Genomic DNA, 19,234 nt, shown 5'->3' with positions numbered 1-19,234 from the left:
CACTTCGTCATGCAGTTGCACCACACAATCTGCACTATACCACAGCATTTCTGCTTAGACAGTTCCTTAAATGAAGCCGGTGAAGCAATAATGGCCGAAAGCACCAGTGAGACCCATCAAGTCGAGCTCATGTTGGGTTCTCATAGGTCAAAATATCCATACTTCATTGAAAACTCGAGGTTAAACACATTAAAGGTTGTACGATAGCATCACAGCTTATCTGGTACTGCAGAAGATAATGAATTACCAGGCACAGACTAATTCAAAAAGTAAGCATTTTGATTGTATTTAAACTAAAAAAGAAATGTTATGTACTCACCCCAAAGAGTTCAAAGACAAAAAACTAGAATCCACAACTAGCAAAACGTCCTCCTCTGAGACTAACACACAACTTTATGCCAGCTGAAACGTCTGAAAAGAGCAGAGTGCTGCGTTAACCACAGCCTAAAACACACAACACTGCTACAACTTCCTCTTCATGCTGACATCCAGCACAGACACATGGCCTTGAACACCCATAAGGGGCCCTTCTATTAGAATGTGATACGATCAAAACATGTTGATGGCGGACGTTAGAATTCAAACTGTATAGGAAAACCAATGTCTTTTGCATATGCATGTGATGATGTGACAGTTGCAGCATTTTCACATAAATGAGTGCACTTGTGCAGGGGTTTGGTAGAGATAAGCGGAACTCAAAATGCTAGTGGTTAATGTGGTGAACAAACACCTTTTGAAGAGTTTGTTTTGCTTAAACTAGCTGCTTTTTACACTTTACTGACTTGCTGTATAATCGTTCCTTCCTGCTGTATAATCGCAGTACTGCTCTTTTGATAACCCAATATACAGGTGCTGGTCATATAATTAGAATATCATCAAAAAGTTGATTTATTTCACTAATTCCATTCAAAAAGTGAAACTTGTATATTATATTCATTCATTACACACAGACTGATATATTTCAAATGTTTATTTCTTTTAATTTTGATGATTATAACTGACAGGAAAATCCCAAATATTCCCAAATATTTCACAGAATATTGTGAAAAGGTTCAATATTGAAGACACCTGGTGCCACACTCTAATCAGCTAATTAACTTAAAACACCTGCAAAGGCCTTTAAATGGTCTCTCAGTCTAGTTCTGTAGGCTACACAATCATAGGGGAAGACTGCTGACTTGACAGTTGTCCAAAAGACGACCATTGACACCTTGCACAAGGAAGGCAAGACACAAAAGGTCTGGTGTGGTAGGAAAAAAGTGTACAAGCAATAGGGATAACCACACCCTGGAGAGGATTGTGAAACAAAACCCATTCAAAAATGTGGGGGAGATTCACAAAGAGTGGACTGCAGCTGGAGTCAGTGCTTCAAGAACCACTACGCACAGACGTATGCAAGACATGGGTTTCAGCTGTCGCATTCCTTGTGTCAAGCCATTCTTGAACAACAGACAGCGTCAGAAGCGGCTAAAGACAAAAAGGACTGGACTGCTGCTGAGTGGTCCAAAGTTATGTTCTCTGATGAAAGTAAATTTTGCATTTCCTTTGGAAATCAGGGTCCCAGAGTTTGGAGGAAGAGAGGAGAGGCACACAATCAACGTTGCTTGAGGTCCAGTGTAAAGTTTCCATAGTCAGTGATGGTTTGGGGTGCCATGTCATCTGCTGGTGTTGGTCCACTGTGTTTTCTGAGGTCCAAAGTCAACGCAGCCGTATACAAGGAAGTTTTAGAGCACTTAATGCTTCCTGCTGCTGACCAACTTTATGGAGATGCAGATTTCCATTTTCCAACAGGACTTGGCACCTGCACACAGTGCCAAAGCTACCAGTACCTGGTTTAAGGATCATGGTATCCCTGTTCTTAATTGGCCAGCAAACTCGCCTGACCTTAACCCCATAGAAAATCTATGGGGTATTGTGAAGAGGAAGATGCGATATGCCAGACCCAACAATGCAGAAGAGCTGAAGGCCACTATCAGAGCAACCTGGGCTCTCATAACACCTGAGCAGTGCCACAGACTGATCGACTCCATGCCACGCCGCATTGCTGCAGTAATTCAGGCAAAAGGAGCCCCAACTAAGCATTGAGTGCTGTACATGCTCATACTTTTCATGTTCATACTTTTCAGTTGGCCAAGATTTCTAAAAATCCTTTCTTTGTATTGGTCTTAAGTGATATTCTAATTTTCTGAGATACTGAATTTGGGATTTTCCTTAGTTGTCAGTTATATTCATCAAAATTAAAAGAAATAAACATTTGAAATATATCAGTCTGTGTGTAATGAATGAATATAATATACAAGTTTTACTTTTTGAATGGAATTAGTGAAATAAATCATCTTTTTGATGATATTCTAATTATATGACCAGCACCTGTACTCTCTTTCTCCCGCTCTCTCTCCCACTCAAATGCACACACATACAGTACAGATACACAATTACATAGAAACATGCTGTCAGCGCTGCTCTGACGAGTTTATCTGTGAAATAGTTTAGCAACTTAAAAGCTACAAGACATTTCTCATTAGCGAGGTAATAATGGCGCTGTTCTTGAAGCAGATAAACGTACAGTTAGAAGAGACGCTGCTGCTAAACACTGTTGAGAGACACACACAGATCTCTCTGAGAAATGTATTAGTCTGCTATCAGGACTCAAGCCTCAGTTGAATCTAAAATGATGTTTTGTAATTAGCAACAGAGGCATGGGATGAGATAAGAAATTAGTCCTACAGACAAGAGCGTTTCAAATGTCTTGAAATACAACATCTGAACAATGTTGAGGTGTGGTAATCGTATAGGATGAAATAATAAAATCTATTAAAAAAACTTCCAAAATGTTTTAATATGAAACGTTCACATCTTTTTTTTAACTGAAACTAAACCCTGTGACATAACATGTGCCTGAAGTTCCAGAAATACCCCATATCAAAGTCCCATGTTATTGTACCATCTAATATGGTATCACCTCAGTACTTTTTGTAAAGGTTGTTCAATTTTTTTTTTTTTTTTTGCTATTTTGTACTAATACTACTTAACCTGTGGTGCAAGAAAATGAACAAAATATTTCTAATAGTAGACATGCTATTATAAACTTACATGTTTAAAGTAACAGCTCAACCAAAACTTAAAAAGTAGGAATTAAACTCTCTGGTGCTGTTTGGTCTTTTTATTTATTTAATTCAAAAATTGGACAACTTAGTTTTTTAGAATTATTTGACTTTGTCGGAATGGTACAAAACTTGGTAAAGGTTTTGGCACTTGCTAAACAGTGGAAAAACCAAAACCAAATGGTCCTGAAAAATAGCCACACTTGTACTGCTCGCTGTCAAAAATGACTGCATCCTAAATTAATGGGAAGCGAATTTCATCTAGTGGAAACGTCTGGTACTGCGCCCAAACAAAATCTTACTGAAAGCTAATTTTTTGAGATATCAACCTTGTTTAGATTTTCTCAAAGTTTTAGCATAAACCATGTTTTGGAAAATATACATTTAATATTCAAATTTAAAAATGTATGCATTTTTTTTTTAATAATAAAAAAACCTAAACTTCTGTACTTTTTTTAGTTTCACTTTTTAAACTTTCCTTGTCAGCAATAATCCGCCATGTGTCTTCTTTAAAAAATAAAAAAAAAGACCAAACTGAAGTCTGTTTCAAAGCATTCAATATTTACGACAGTTTAAGTTGGAAAATTTCATTTTCAGGTCTATGCTCAAAAAGTGATTAAAAGGTAATAAATGGATCATAACTATTAAAATCATAACTATTACATAAATCCCCCCAAAATACATATTAAAAAACATTATAGAAATTATTGAACCAAAATATAGTACATTCATTTAATTGGGGGGAAAAAAACCACACACAAGAGGGTTAAAATTATTTACTCACCTTCGTGTCATTCGATTTTCTGTCTTCTGTGGAACAAAAGAAGAAATTTTGATCTTAGTTGTTCTTTTCCATTTAATGAAAGTGAACTAAACTTAACATGTACTGTAAAAAATAATACCATTCATTATCTTGGGAACAGACACAACTGCGAGCCATTTTTTCCCAATAATTTTTAATTCATAAATTTCATATAAACAGTTAATTGAATAATTTACACACAGCAAGATTTATTTTCATTTCATTCCAACATTTACTGTACACGTCACTGCTTGGCTCTCCTTGAAAAACTAAAACTGTCGATCCGTACTAGTTAATCATGGCACAGTTTGATCCTGGTCAGACAGATTAGTTGTTTTGTTTAAATAAGTGACAATGGTTTTCCATACGCTCGTGTACCGCAACGTAAATGGCACAAATTCAATCAGTGAAGGGAAAATTGAGGGGAAAGTGTGTGTTGATGATTAAATAACATTTTCTACAATACAGGTGAATGACGGGACTGTCTGGGGATCGTCTATGTGCACAGAGGAAGAATAAAATACACAACAAACAAAATGAAACAAGGAACAGCAGGGATAAACAAAACAAACAAAATGGTGAAACTTTCAACGAAAGAGAAAATGTTACAGGACAACAGTTGGAAAAAACAAACAAAAAAACACATAATTTGCTGATAATTTGATGGTTTAAACAGGCCAGACCATTTGAAACATGTCCGTCTATCACATATAAGCCCCAAAGATGTCAGATTTACATAAGAAATAAACATTTAACACATTCAATATTAACAAAACTTGACTTGCTGATGGACTGTAACTGGGGTCAACATGATTTTATCATCCAGATTTGCTCTCTGTCATCTGTATGTGTAAGTTGTCAATCGTTTCAGATGTCAATCATACCTTTATTTTTGTATGATTGTAGCTTATAATAAAGTCTGCAGTGGTCTTTTCCAGTTTTTCACATTGAAAAACAACTGTTTATTCAAACGGTCACCTTTATGAATTGCCATGTAGAAGAATTTTCCGTATCGTACAAAGAAAAGGGTAACAATTTACAGATACAAAGGATATGCAATCATTTGTTGGATGGCAAACAAGTAGTTGTACATGAAATAAAAAGAACGAAACAACAATGCAATGTCGTACAAAGAACATCATTGTAGGCCAAACCCCGAACGGGTTTGTCATCCGATCAGTTTGGAGAGTAAAATCGATGTCATTTATATCTCTGAATCACAGTGTAATGCCATGAACAAAAGACATCACACTTTTATTGAAAAGAAAGCTATATACATTGATAATGTTAATTCCGTAATGTACATGAATAGTAAAAGTTTACAGTCAGTCAAAAAAGTTATTGAATTTGCCCTCCCTATTTTGACTAAAAAAATAGAAATTAATATCTCTACGCGTAATACTTTTTCCTTTTAAAAACAATAAAATACATACAATGCCTTGCGCTCGACCTGTTTTGCTCTTCTAGCTTGCTGTAGAAAACCGCATTTGGGTTTGAGTGAAAATTTAAGGTCATTTATCAAAATTATATTCTCTTAATTTAGATTTACACTGGGAGCTGCCAAAGTTGTTGTTTGGTGAATCTATCGTACGACGTTGGGCAGTCTGCCAAGCGCACAACACAAGCTGTAGCATTTCCAAGAAGAGACAAGTTCAGCTTAATTCAAAATAAAAATAAAAGAATATCATTCACATATACCAATACAGTAAAACCGAGCCAAGCGTTGAGCCAAAGATGTGCTAACCTGTGTACCTATGTCTAGAAATCTGTACAATAGGCTCCAGTATTTTGAGGATGTTGGGTGAAAAACAATCCGGTCCAGGGAGTTTGTTGGCCAGGTTTGGCTTGGAGGATACTTAGGTTTGTGCAAGGCACTACGGATCCACCAGGGGGCGCTCAATTTATTCCCCGATACACAATGGAGAGGCAACAAAATATGCTAAATGCTTTAGAGATGCACGGCAGGCACCCAAAGGCATTGTTTTTGCAGTTGTCCATCCTTAGTTTTTCTCGTACGATTAAGCTAGCAGTGGATAATTGATGCTCCTCCGATTAACAAAACCCAACGCTCACATCTCCCTGAGGAAAAAAAAAAACATTTCTATGGCACATAGGATTGTCTGCAAGAATATTCATGAACGCACGTGTAAGGAGAGGCAGAGGTGAAGTCCGTGTTTACTATAAACTATGGCATTGATAGAAATTTTCACAGTAGAAAAACACATGGATAAAAAAAAAAAAAAAAAAAAAAAAAAAAGACATTGACAATCACATTTGGAGCAAACAAACAAAAAAGAAATGATTTTTTTTATATGCAAAAGAAACTATGCTGAACTTGGGGTGGGCATCAGTTTGTTCGGTAAGATATTGCAGCGAGCAAAGAGCTGTTTCACCAACGGTTAAACGCCCACTGTAACTAAATAGCCAATAATGAAAAAAAAAAAAAAAAAAAAAATTGTTTCGTGGGCATTTTTGCACAATAAACTGTGATTCAGTAGTCATCCACTCTTTGGACGTGACCTGAAAGGCTAAATTCAGCTGAAATCGCAAGAAAAAATACGGACTAATGACAAGTGGCTTTAAGAAAATTTTTGTATTATTCAAATAAGTGCTTTATGTAATAGACAGTATAAAACTCCTCGCATTACAGAGCCAAACGATGTACCGTACAATAAAAACTAGTTTTTCCCACACACCTCACAGTATTTGACGTTGTACCTTTGTAATACTCCATGGTTAAACTTTTTAAATGATCATTTTATCTCATTGTTGCGCAACTAAACTGACTCTGCGTAATTCAGATGACTCAAAAGAAAGACGCAACCCGCTAAAGTGACTCTTTGGGTTCAAAGCTTTCTCCAAAATCAAAATCAAACAAATTGCCAAAGGGAGATAAGGTTTAATGTTCGTAATTGCGAGAGAGAACCTCTAGTGGACGAATTAGGGATTGTGGCTGTGGTGTTCGCTGCCCTGAAACAAGCCTGATAAAGAAATTCAAACAACTAAAGAGAGATGCACTCGGCTCTAATAAATTTCTAACAAAATACTGAGGTAGACTGTGTCCAAACAACCAACTAAAACACTTTAGCGCTAGTAAACCCACTGTATTCTCGGCCTCGCCAGCTGTATCTCTCTTTAAAAACAAAAAAAAAAACACCAAAAAGACTAGCTTTACCCGCCTCGGAGTACTGTAATAAAAGCTAGCAGGGATTTTCATAATTATGAGGATCATAAAATAAATACAAATTTCAACATCTGCCTTTTCAAAGATATGATAATCTTGTAATTTAGGGTGAAAAAAAAAATCATATAGATGTCTGCTCACTGCTAATAGTAATAGTGTACGAAGAGCTACAAACAAGTTTGATTTCTTTGATTGTGCTATGTACATCTAAAAAAAAAAAAAAAAAAAGCCAATAAGGTTGAGAAAAAGGGAGCATTTTTCTATCAGGCTACGGTAAAAAACGTGAGCATTATGGAGAGGAAATGGCAAACATGTTTACAAAAGCTTGCACGTGAATTTTAGCCTCGTTTTGCCGTTTCCCTCCCAACTACCCACAAATAAATATACATACACAAATATACACGCACATACATGAAATGTGCACATTGTTGATGACGACAAGTAAGATCCAGTAAAAATGCCATCTCTCTTGCCTCTGGCGATGGGAGAAGGCACAAAGTTGAGGAACTGAGCGTCTGCATACGAAAGCTGTGAAGGTTAACTGCTTTTTTCGTCTTTAAGGGGTTTAGCGGCATCATTCTGACAAAGAGAAGGAAGCTTATTTCCCATTGGTCTTCTAAGACTTCGCTTTCTCAGAACTACAGAGTAAACGCCATTGTTTTGTGACGACGTGCGAGAACTACTCTCACTTTTGGATACTTTAACAGGTACCGGAGCCTGATAACTTACTGGAATGCTTTATTGATCCAGGTCGAATTAGTATATTTCCATTGTCGAAAACGAAAAACTCAGTGTCCCTCAGTAGACAAGCTTATCTTTCACAGTAAGACCCTAAATCAGGTAAATCGAGCAAAAAACAACCTTTCATATCCCACTGAAGGCGATCCTTCAAAACATTCCCAAAACATTCTCTATAACAGCACTCGGAAACCCAAAATTAAACTGAGGGATATCTTACAACAATTCGATTTGTGACAGGAAATACGAATGTTTATTCTCTTCAAATATGTGTATTTTTAATTCAATAATCATAATTATTTGTACTATTTTATAGTTATTATTAACTATCCCAAATTGAAATTGACATTTTGATATTCAATATTTTAGACTAAACCAAAAATGCTCCCCTTTGCATACTGGAATATCACTGTGAGTCGACTTGCACGTTAATTAATGTGACGTTTTTTTGGTTAGACATTAAAAACAGCTCATAAAAACAGATTCTGTTGCAAAAAAGAAAAAAAATGTAAAAGCAAAGCTGATGAAGACATTAGAAAAAGACATTAGAATTATGTACAAAAGTTCAGATGTTGTGAATAATATATTTAAAATACTGATACCAATCTATATATACCCACTTTATATCAGAGCAGCAGCTATTGGTCAGTCTGAGTAACTCTTTTGTCCAATTCATAACTGTTAAATATCCTTCAGCCGGTAAAAAGGACACAGGAGTAAAAAGCTCAGAGAAAAAAATAAAGCAAATAAATTAAACCTCATTCACCAGAACATAATGTGAAAATCATCTATGTGAATTCAGGAATTCTCCAGGACAAAATAAAAGTCATTCCTCTAGAAAACAAAAGTTTGTTCTAAAAGAATATAAGCCATCCCATAGTTCCACACTGTAAAGTCATTGTTCTAAAGAAATTATTAACACAAGCATTGATAGACACTTCTCTTTTTTTTTTATAGGCCACGTAATAAAAGGCCACTATCTTAAAAGATTTCCACTTAAAAAAAACAATAAACAAAACAAAACAAAAAAAAGACAGGAAATAAGCATCCAAGGGAGAAGGAAGTGGACTTTGAGGTGACGTAGCTGAAGCAGCTTTTCTGGTTGATTTAGTCATGTTCACAGTTTGCCCAACCAAACTGTCTGGAAACTTGGCAAAAGTGTAAAAGTGTCAGAAAGCGAATGGTGCGCTGGATGAAAAAACGTCCGTTTTCGTGGTAACCATACTAGTGTAGCATGAGACAAAAACGACGACAACAACAAAAAAGACCTGAGATCTGTATCTTTAAGGGCCTCTGCAAAAATAACGCATTTAAAAACTTCTCTTTAAAAAAATGAGAGGAAAAGCCGAGGCAAACGTTAGGACGGACTAGATCTGGGTAAAGACAGAATTCTGCCGTTTTTCTTTCCACCGTTCATATGTGTATAGGGCACGTGCTCCTCATAATTGCCCCGTAGGCCCACTGAGGGGCCGTTGTCTCTACTGAGGCTCTCCTCACGTTGGGAATAGGATGAGGGGTCCAGTGGTATGCTTTCCATGTTCTCGAAGTCCATATCGAACTCCTCGGTCTCAGGCAGTTTGTTTTCCTCGCTGTAGAAGAAGGAGACCTCTTGGAAAGTGGGATGCAGGTCCTCCTTCATCATCTCGATGATCTCGTGGAAGGTGGGCCGCATCTTCGGGTTGTACTGCCAACACATCTGCATGAGGTTGTGCCTGGGAGAAGAGTTAGAGCGAGAGAAGACAATCTTACTACCTAAATCTCCAATCTCACAATATTTTGCCGAGTGTGTTTTGCCCACTACGAGGCAATATTTGCCCCCTTGAACTGATTTTTTTCTAACCTTATTAGATGTATGCACATTTTATCAGAATGAATCAGTATCAACAAAACCCATCTTTGCACTGCAGAAGTGGCACAGATACTGCATCTGAAGTGGCATTTAGACTGTTTAATGCAGCTCAGAGGTGGCTTGAAAGCAAGTGACATACTGGATATTGTCAGCTTGCACATTATTAAAACAAACAGAGAATTGAACCCTAAAATAAAATGTTACCATCTGGTTGATCACATGTGAACATGAAATACTGAATAGCATGAGTTCAATGACCCAAATTGAAACTTTTCGTTTTTGACTAAAACTTTAAAGGTGCCATCGAATTGAAAATTGAATTTACCTTGGCATAGTTGAATAACAAGAGTTCAGTACATGGAAATGACATACAGTGAGTCTCAAACTCCATTGTTTCCTCCTTCTTATATAAATCTCATTTGTTTAAAAGACCTCCGAAGAACAGGAGAATCTCAACATAACACCGACTGTTACGTAACAGTCGGGATCATTAATATGTACGTCTCCAATATTTGCATATGCCAGCCCATGTTCAAGGCATTAGACAAGGGCAGCCAGTATTAACGTCTGTGCACAGCTGAATCATCAGACTAGGTAAGCAAGCAAGAACAATAGCGAAAAATGGCAGATGGAGCAATAATAACTGACATGATCCATGATATCATGATATTTTTAGTGATATTTGTGAATTGTCTTTCTAAATGTTTCGTTAGCATGTTGCTAATGTACTGTTAGATGTGGTTAAAGTTACCATCGTTTATTACTGTATTCACAGAGACAAGAGAGCCGTCACTATTTTCATTTTTAAACACCTGCAGTCTGTATAATTCATAAACACAACTTCATTCTTTATAAATCTCTCCAACAGTGTAGCATTAGCCCGTTAGCCACGGAACATAGCCTCAAACTCATTCAGAATCAATGTAAACATCCAAATAAATACCATACTTACGCGATTAGACATGCTGCATGACGAACACTTTGTAAAGATGCATTTTGAGGGATATATTAGCTGTGTGAACTTTGTTTATGCAATGATAGAGTCGAGAGCTCAGGAGGGCGGAGAGCGCGCAATTTAAAGGGGCCGCAGCATGAATCTGCGCATTTCTAATTATGCCTCAAAATAGGCAGTTAAAAAATTTATTCAATAAATCTATGGGGTATTTTGAGCTGCAAGTTCACAGACACATTCAGTGGACACCTTAGACTTATATTACATCTTGTAAAAAAACGTTGATAGCACCTTTAATTTCTGTCACTGTCATTCACTGGTTTTAGATACTGGGAACATAAACATGTTAGGATAAAACAGCAAAATCTGCTTGGTCAGCCAGCTAAGTTCATAATGTTCTAAGATAAGTCTTTTCAGCAGACTTAACCTCCACATCAGTACTTACATTCTCTCCGGACAGTTCTCTGGTCTGTCCAGGTATCCTCCATCCATGACAAACTTGAGCACTTGCTCATTGGACAGTCCCTGGTAAGGCTGCTCAGCAAGTGTGTTGATCTCCCATAATACCACTCCAAAAGACCTGGAAGTGGACAGATTTTTAATTACTGTACTGCCAACTCAATAACCTGGGCCAGTCCACATATCCGTTCATTTTGATGGAACCTCTCTGTCCTCTAACCCAGGGTTGTGTCCAATCCTACTCCTGTAGGGACAATGTCCAGCAGACTTTAGCTCAACACCCTTGCCTGGGAGTTTCTAGCAATCTCAAATACATTCATTTGCTGATTTAGGTCTATTAAATTGGGCTAAACTCAGCAGGATAGTGGCCCTCCAGGAACAGGATTGGACACCTAACAGGATTGGCAAGACATTTCTTGACTAGTCTCTTGCAGGTGATATAACTGTTCTTCTGGAAACCTGGTTAGCAAAAAATCCCACATAAGTCCAAAGAAATACCCACCAGCAGTCAGAGTGAGCGGTGAAAACGCCATCTTTTAGGGACTCTGGCGCCATCCATCTGACAGGCAGTAAGCCTTTCCCGCCCTTGCGATAATAATCAGTCTCATAGATATCTCGTGTCATACCGAAATCTGCAACAAAAATTCAAAATCAAGATGTTTCACACTTTGAACCTCAGGTCTGACTCCAAATAGGCTCAATTCTAGTCTGCTTACCTCCAATTTTCACAGTGTAATCTTCAGCCACCATGCAGTTTCTGGCAGCAAGGTCTCTGTGGACAAACTTTTTAGCGTTGAGGTATGCCATGCCATCTGCTATCTCCGCTGCCATTTGGATCATCTCCTTCAGGGTTGGTGGTGGACGGCCTGGGTTATTCTGAAAAACAAAACAAAACATTAAATCAATGACAACTCCAAAGGCTACTGTTAATTATTGACAGTGATATTTCGTAGAGTCATTGAATCTGAAGGGAAACTGGGTTATTTAGCATACAGTTATAATGCTCTCAGTGAGGGCTAACAAAATTGGGGGCTCGTCCGGGATACAACAATTGGGGATAAGTTGTCGTTCTACAACAGGACGTCTTACTTCAGAATCAGGTCTCAGGCTACGCAGGTAGCTTTTCAGATCACCATGCGTCATCAATTCCATCACGACCAATGATGGTTGCCCCTTAGATACCACACCAAGCAAGCGGACCTAGGCAAACACGTCGAACATTTAGACAAGTTTTTTTCACCTTGATATTTTGCCGTTCACAAGGACATCTACACTCACCACATGATGGCAGCTAAATGCTTTCATGACAGAAGCCTCATTAAGGAACTCGATCCTCTCACGTAGACTCGCAGACTCGTTGACAGTTTTCACAGCCACTCGTGTCTCCGGCTCACCCTTCACAATGTCTTTAGCGATGCCTTCATACACCATTCCGAACGATCCCTGACCGAGCTCTCTCAAAACATTGATCTTCTCCCGAGGCACCTCCCATTCGTCTGGGATGTACACTGCGAACACACAAACTCAGCATTACTATCACATAGCAGAGGTGGACACATTTGATTTGATAGTGCTACAACCAACAACTATTTTGGATGTTCAGTTTATTTCAACTAATTTAAGTAAACTGTAATTCCTATATTTTATTATTTTGTGTTTTGCTTATCAAAAAAAGAAAAAAAGAAAGCTTTAAAATAAAACAAAAATAAGTAAATATACACCATATTTTTTATTATATTGCTTATATTACTTTATTTACAAGATTTTATTGTTGCTCTGCATGAAATTAAAGCTAAAATTTAAATATAATAATCTAAATATATGTTTCATTACAGTGATTTGGACATTTCTTTCTATTTCTTTGATAATTGTATAAAGATGCCAGATTTTATTTCCAGGATTTTATTTAAGCTTATTTTATTCATACTTGTTTAGTAAAATGTATTGTTTTTATTTAATAAAATATAAGTGTATAAGATATAAACATAATATATATAAGCACATATTTATCAACATTTGATAACAGTCTTTTAATTATCAATTTTATTAACTGGTTTACATCCAAAATCTTACCATCATTTGCACTTAAGTATTCAGGGTTTGAAGAAGCAATTAATGGGCCAGTCGGTCCTTCAGTTTGTCTTGGAAAAAAAAAAAAAAATCATGAGAGCACTGTCTATATGACAAATAAGGGCTTGATTTAAGAGTATCTTGTACATACTTCTTCTTAAGGACAATAAAGACTGTACTGGCCAGAAACAGCAGTACAATGAAGCAGATGACCGGGCCGATGATGATTTTCATGTTCATTTCCTCTGCAAAACATGTATATTAGAGACTGAAGTGTCCAAATTAACAGAAAAAACTAAACAAAACAAACAGTAAAGCTTACTGTCTTGAACAAAGAGGTACATAGGCTCCGTCCAGGAACCGTTGCCGGCCAGCGAGGTCGCGCGGATTCTCACACTGTAATTCCCAGGATGCCCTACTCTTAATCGACAGCCATGATTTTTCTCATAAGTGATTCTGGACACACAGATTTGATCCTCCTGAGGGACAAGAAATTGGAAAGAAAAAATTAACCAAAGCCATAAAATAGTTTACATACTGCAATACAGGGAAGGTGCAGTGCATTTAATAAACACACACACACACCAAAAAATTATTTGTATATTATATTATAAATATTTTATACAAATCATTTTTAAATATATAAAAATATTAAATAATACTACATAAAATATTACATTTATTTTTAAAAACATTAAATATTTTTAAAATTATTTAAAACTTATTTTGCAATATATGAATAGATAAATATATATTTATTTGTTGTATATGTGTATGTATATTTTTTTACATTTAGAAATACTGAATTTCTTTAGAATTAATTAAACACCTACATAGTTATCTGACATCCTCAAGAACTTGATTTCATATAGTATGATCATGCCATTGGGTGCTCTTGGTTCCTTCCATTTGATATAGACGAATTCCGGTTCTTCAGGAAGAAATTCGTGAGTCACTGGCCCGACAACGTTATCTGCTTTTTCTAAGAACATTAACAGCAAGTCCACACATTACAACATGAATCCAAACCTTTCTGTATCCTATTTTATGTAAAATGTGGTCCGGAGGTCTTACGTTCAGGCAGCGTGCGGGCATTGACGTATGTAGGCATGCTGCAGCGGCTCTGGTCTGAGGGGTGGTTGCAGGCCTGGATCTCGATCTGGTAGCTGGTGAAGTGGAGCAGGTCGGAGATGACCGTGGTCTCTTTGGAGCTGGCTTTGAACACCATCTTCGGGCTCTTGTCCTCTGGGCTTAAAGTGGTGGCAAAGTTGGGCAGGCTGGACGGTGTGATTGCAAAATTCGGCAAAGTAGCATTGGCTACGCCCACTGAACGGCGCCGTCGGTGGGGTCTGCGGGTTGACAGTGAAAACTGAGTTTCAGCCAGACTGAACAGACCTAAATAAACACCCCAACTGTTTTAGCTCTAATGCTAATTAATGAAGTGTTAGTAGTGTTTTCTGGCCAGCTTTAAAAAACTATATTGTAATGGCAATATTTACTGTAAAATCAATAGTTTACAAGGTCAAATTGTCACTTTCTGTCTAAGTAGGCATTTCTTGGGCAGAATAAGCTGCAATGTGGACCGTGCAAATCAATTAAGCTATGAACCAGTAGATGGCGCTATAGACCCTTGATATTCAACAGAACAGAAAGGACCCATTTAATACTACAGCAATCTATTCATGGGACTCAGCACAGGATTAAACCACAGCAAGATACCAGTCCTCATGGCAGCGTTCCAGACTGGCACATAAGAAAATCCTTATGGGATGGTGCTTACAGAGAAAAATGGACAGAAACCATTAAACCACAGCACGCTTCAGAAAGGACATGCACACGGTGTACCATGTACAGAATGATTAATGTGGCAGATGGGTAGACCGTATCACTCTTTGTTTTTCTGCATTAAAACTGGGTTATAAAATGGTTACAATTGGGAGCAATTATGTAGTCCTCTGCTGTGACATTCAAAATAGTGATATAAAATGAACTCTAAAAAGTGATTAATTGTAATAAATACATTTGATAAAGGCTGAAAAAAAATATATAAATTTTATAAATTTTAATACAAATGATAATTTCTTATAATTGTATTAATAATAATAAAAAATAAAATAAGCATTAAATAAATAGCTGATTATATAGCTGATAAAACAGAATTATAAAATTATAAAACCATTAAAAGTATTAGAACAAATATTAAAACTTTTATTATTTGAAATAAAGCCGCAATAAAATATAAATAAAACATAATTGTATTATAAGTATAATAAAATATATAAAATATTAAATAAATAGCTGATTTTATATATACAGTACAGTCCAAAAGTTTGGAACCACTAATGTTTTTAATGTTTTTTTAAAAGAAGTTTCGTCTGCTCACCAAGGCTACATTTATTTAATTAAAAATACAGTAAAAAACAATAATATTGTGAAATATTATTACAATTTAAAATAACTGTGTACTATTTAAATATATTTGACAAAGTAATTTATTCCTGTGATGCAAAGCTGAATTTTCAGCATCATTACTCCAGTCTTCAGTGTCACATGATCCTTCAGAAATCATTCTAATATGCTGATTTGCTGCTCAATAAACATTTATGATTATTTTCAATGTTGAAAACAGTTGTGTACTTTTTTTCTCGGGATTCCTTGATGAATAGAAAGTTCAAAAGAACAGCATTTATCTGAAATACAAAGCTTCTGTAGCATTATACACTACCGTTCAAAAGTTTGGGGTCAGTAAGAATTTTTATTTTTATTTTTTTGAAAAGAAATTAAAGAAATGAATACTTTTATTCAGCAAGGATGCATTAAATCAATCAAAAGTGGCAGTAAAGACATTTATAATGTTACAAAAGATTAGATTTCAGATAAACACTGTTCTTTTGAACTTTCTATTTATCAAATAATCCTGAAAAAAAATATTGTACACAAATATTTTATACAATTGTACACATTAAATGTTTTAATATAAATAATACAGTCAAACCAAAAATGATTCAGAAATTTTTAATATTTTGATATATTTTTACTTAACTTATTTTAACTTATATATATGTGTGTGTGTGTGTGTGTGTGTGTGTGTGTGTGTGTTTAAATACTTTTATATTATAATATATATTTTTATATAATATTATTATTATTATATAAAATAAAACTTTACTACTTATTGGTCATCTGCCATAACATTAAAAATGAAAATAATGAAAGAAAAAAAAAAATTATATATATATATATACTTTAAATACTTTTATATTATAATATATATATATATATATATATATATATATATATATATATATATTATAATATAAAAGTATTTAAACACACACACACACACAGTCAAACTGGTGTGACATGTGACATATGTACTCTGTATTTTTAAGTCTAAATGAAAATGTCATTTAAGGAAATTACTGCTGATGCCATGACAAGGAATGTAATAAATACATCAGTCCGTGTACCTGGTTTCAAACACTTCATTGTGGAGGTAGTTCTCAAAGGTCTTGCGGAACTCAGACTCTTCGGCTTCTTTCTTCAGTTGCGTCTCTGTTTTGGGGCAGGCGCAGCAGCGGCCCTTCTCATCGGGCACCTCCGTTTGGTTCCCCTTCTGGTCTTCTTCAGTGTCGTGGTGTGTAGGCGTATGGGACGGCACTTTCATTCCTGTATGGAGGAAGCAAAGAACTTAATGAGCAACTATGCTGTGGACGTCTGACCATACAAGCGGATCCATTGATCGCTGCAGGAGGGACACCAACACACTGGTAATATACCTTGCTGGCAGTAGTCGAACTTGTAGTGCGTGATGTCCTCATTCTGCTTCTGGCAGTAGATAATGTAGTGGGTGATGTTTCCGTTGGGATCGGAGGGTGGCTTCCACTTGAGAATGATCTGTGAGGAGGAGATGGACCTGGAAGTGGGGTCCAGTGGTACCGAGGGTCCTGTTACACATTAGAAACAGAGCAGGACAACGTCGCTTCAGGTTTCGGTTCTCAGATGACAAGCTTTAACGAGTCATTTCATTCACATCACGCTACAGGGCTGATGGACTGAGAAGAAACTGCTGCTTAAATATATAATCATATTTAAATTTTAATTTCTATATAATTGTAGTACAATTATAATTTATTAAAAAATTTATTTGCATTTTTGCCAACCTGTATCATATGTATTTATTATAATGTATCCATTTATTTACTTATATAACATTTATATTTTAATTTAATTATAAGTATCATACAATTATAATTCTAATTTATTTTAAAAATACGAATATATGTATAAAATTAATATGCATTTTTAACCTGTATTTTATGCTTATTGTCAACTTATAATACATTTATTAAGCAGGACAGTCCTCAGTTCCCAGACAGCTGCAACTTACTGGTGGCGTTGGTGCGGACGTAGATGATCTCGCTTTTGGCCCCGCGGACCTGATGGTCATCAGAGGCGGCGAGTTGGGTTTTGACCATGATGGCGTACTGGGTCCAGGGCTTCAGAGGCATGATCAGATGACCCGGCTCTATCTGATTGCCCTCGGTGACGCGTTGTGGAGGCTCCACGTCGGCTATCGCCCAACTGTTAGAGCCACAGGCGTCCTGTCCGTCATATTCTGTCACATTCCTATAAGGACTGAATGGGAAAAGAAAATGGATTTTCATGCTTTCTTAGATGACGTAATTTATTTACATAGCACACAGAACTTTTTATTAATTATTATGAAATAGTATGAAACTAAGTACTTTCATGCTAAAAAAATTTGTATTAACTAATTCTAATTAAATAAACAAATTACTTATAATGAAAAAACAACTCACGCTTCCTTATAGAAGACCATGAATCCCAGCAGGTCTCTGAAGTCTGAGGGCCAGAACGGCTCCCACTTGATGAGGATCTTGTCGTGGGTCGTGCGGATTAGTGTAAATTTAAGAACTTGGTTCTCACCTGTAAGAGAGGGTCAATATTAGTTCTGGTTTGACATAAAGCTCAAGCTCCAGTGAAACCAAAAGCACCGTGGGTCTTACAGAAGGCCTGGTCTCCATAAGCGGGGATGCTGATTTCGTTTTTAGGGATCCTGTCCTTGGTCCCGGTCACTTCTTCCATCCGGAGGATCTCAGACTTGCAGAGTTTGGTGTTGTGGAGGAAGAACATCCTGCTGTTGAGGATGGTGAGGTTGTGTTTGGACCAATCCCACAGCTGCCGCAAGTTCTGGTTGTCCATGGCGTAGAACGAGTAGTTCCTAAAAAGAACAATGATACACAATGCAAATTACTAGTGGTTGACGATATATATCGGCCGATATTTGGCTTTTTTTTTTTTTTTTTTTTTAATTATCGGCATTGGCCAGTGTCTCAGAAGCAGACTTTTATTTTGACAGTGCTGAGAACACGACATTGGCAAATAAAAAAATAAAAAAATCATGACAAAGTAAGTCACTTGTAACCCCAACAATACAGCTCAGCAGTGGCGTCTTACCCTGCTTCCAGCATTTCACCGCGAATGACACGCAGCTTGCGGAGGAAGGAGAGGGAGACGAGAGCGTAGGCTCTGCGGATGCTCAGGTAGCCTGTGATCTCCTCCAGCTGACCCAGACTGGCCTCCAGCTCTGCTGCGATATTGTCTAAGGAACAGAAGACGAGTTTTCATTTGCATCAGTAACTTCACACTATTTCATGCACATACACATACTGCTATTTAGATATACACACTACTGTATGCTAAAAACTTCTGAAATCTGACATATCTGAAATACTTGACACTAATTGGTCAATCATAGCAACCAGATATTTAAAATAGATGTGCATAATGATGCTCAATTGAATAATTGTCTTATGTATTTCTAAATATTTTTTGTAACAAACACTTTTAATTACTATTACTACTAGTATTAAAATGTCTATTTTATTAAAATAAATATACTAAAATAATTTTTATATTTTGTTGTTTAATTGGAGTTCTAATAATTTGTCCGACAAGCATTTTTTATGGTTTTGTATATAAAACTCTACAATTCTTAGTATTAGGAAAACTCAGAAATTTGGCTAAAATAAGCAAAAATAAACATATTACA

The 19,234-nt window shown here is 36.4% G+C and overlaps 1 protein-coding gene across 2 annotated transcripts in view; it reads right to left on the bottom strand.

Annotated features, from left to right (window-relative positions):
- Positions 1-4,026: 4,026 nt before the first annotated feature.
- Positions 4,027-19,234, bottom strand: part of LOC137027851 (insulin receptor-like) — a 76,815-nt gene continuing 61,607 nt past the window's right edge. For both annotated transcript variants that reach the window (XM_067396427.1, XM_067396428.1), the window contains exons 5-21: positions 18,640-18,784; positions 18,189-18,403; positions 17,982-18,108; positions 17,549-17,796; positions 16,938-17,105; positions 16,629-16,827; positions 14,233-14,507; positions 13,992-14,140; positions 13,481-13,637; positions 13,310-13,403; positions 13,162-13,229; positions 12,367-12,596; positions 12,178-12,288; positions 11,805-11,964; positions 11,591-11,720; positions 11,075-11,209; positions 4,027-9,540 (exon numbers count right to left, since the gene is read on the bottom strand). In XM_067396427.1, coding sequence (XP_067252528.1) covers positions 9,186-9,540; positions 11,075-11,209; positions 11,591-11,720; positions 11,805-11,964; positions 12,178-12,288; positions 12,367-12,596; positions 13,162-13,229; positions 13,310-13,403; positions 13,481-13,637; positions 13,992-14,140; positions 14,233-14,507; positions 16,629-16,827; positions 16,938-17,105; positions 17,549-17,796; positions 17,982-18,108; positions 18,189-18,403; positions 18,640-18,784 — 2,966 coding nt within the window. In that variant the 3' untranslated portion in view covers positions 4,027-9,185. The remainder of the gene's footprint in view (positions 9,541-11,074; positions 11,210-11,590; positions 11,721-11,804; positions 11,965-12,177; positions 12,289-12,366; positions 12,597-13,161; positions 13,230-13,309; positions 13,404-13,480; positions 13,638-13,991; positions 14,141-14,232; positions 14,508-16,628; positions 16,828-16,937; positions 17,106-17,548; positions 17,797-17,981; positions 18,109-18,188; positions 18,404-18,639; positions 18,785-19,234) is intronic.

This window comes from Chanodichthys erythropterus, chromosome 10, assembly GCF_024489055.1.
Source record: "Chanodichthys erythropterus isolate Z2021 chromosome 10, ASM2448905v1, whole genome shotgun sequence".
Taxonomy (NCBI): Eukaryota; Metazoa; Chordata; class Actinopteri; order Cypriniformes; family Xenocyprididae; genus Chanodichthys; species Chanodichthys erythropterus.
Note: the sequence above shows the minus strand (reverse complement) of the source record. Positions and strands in the feature narration are given on the sequence as shown.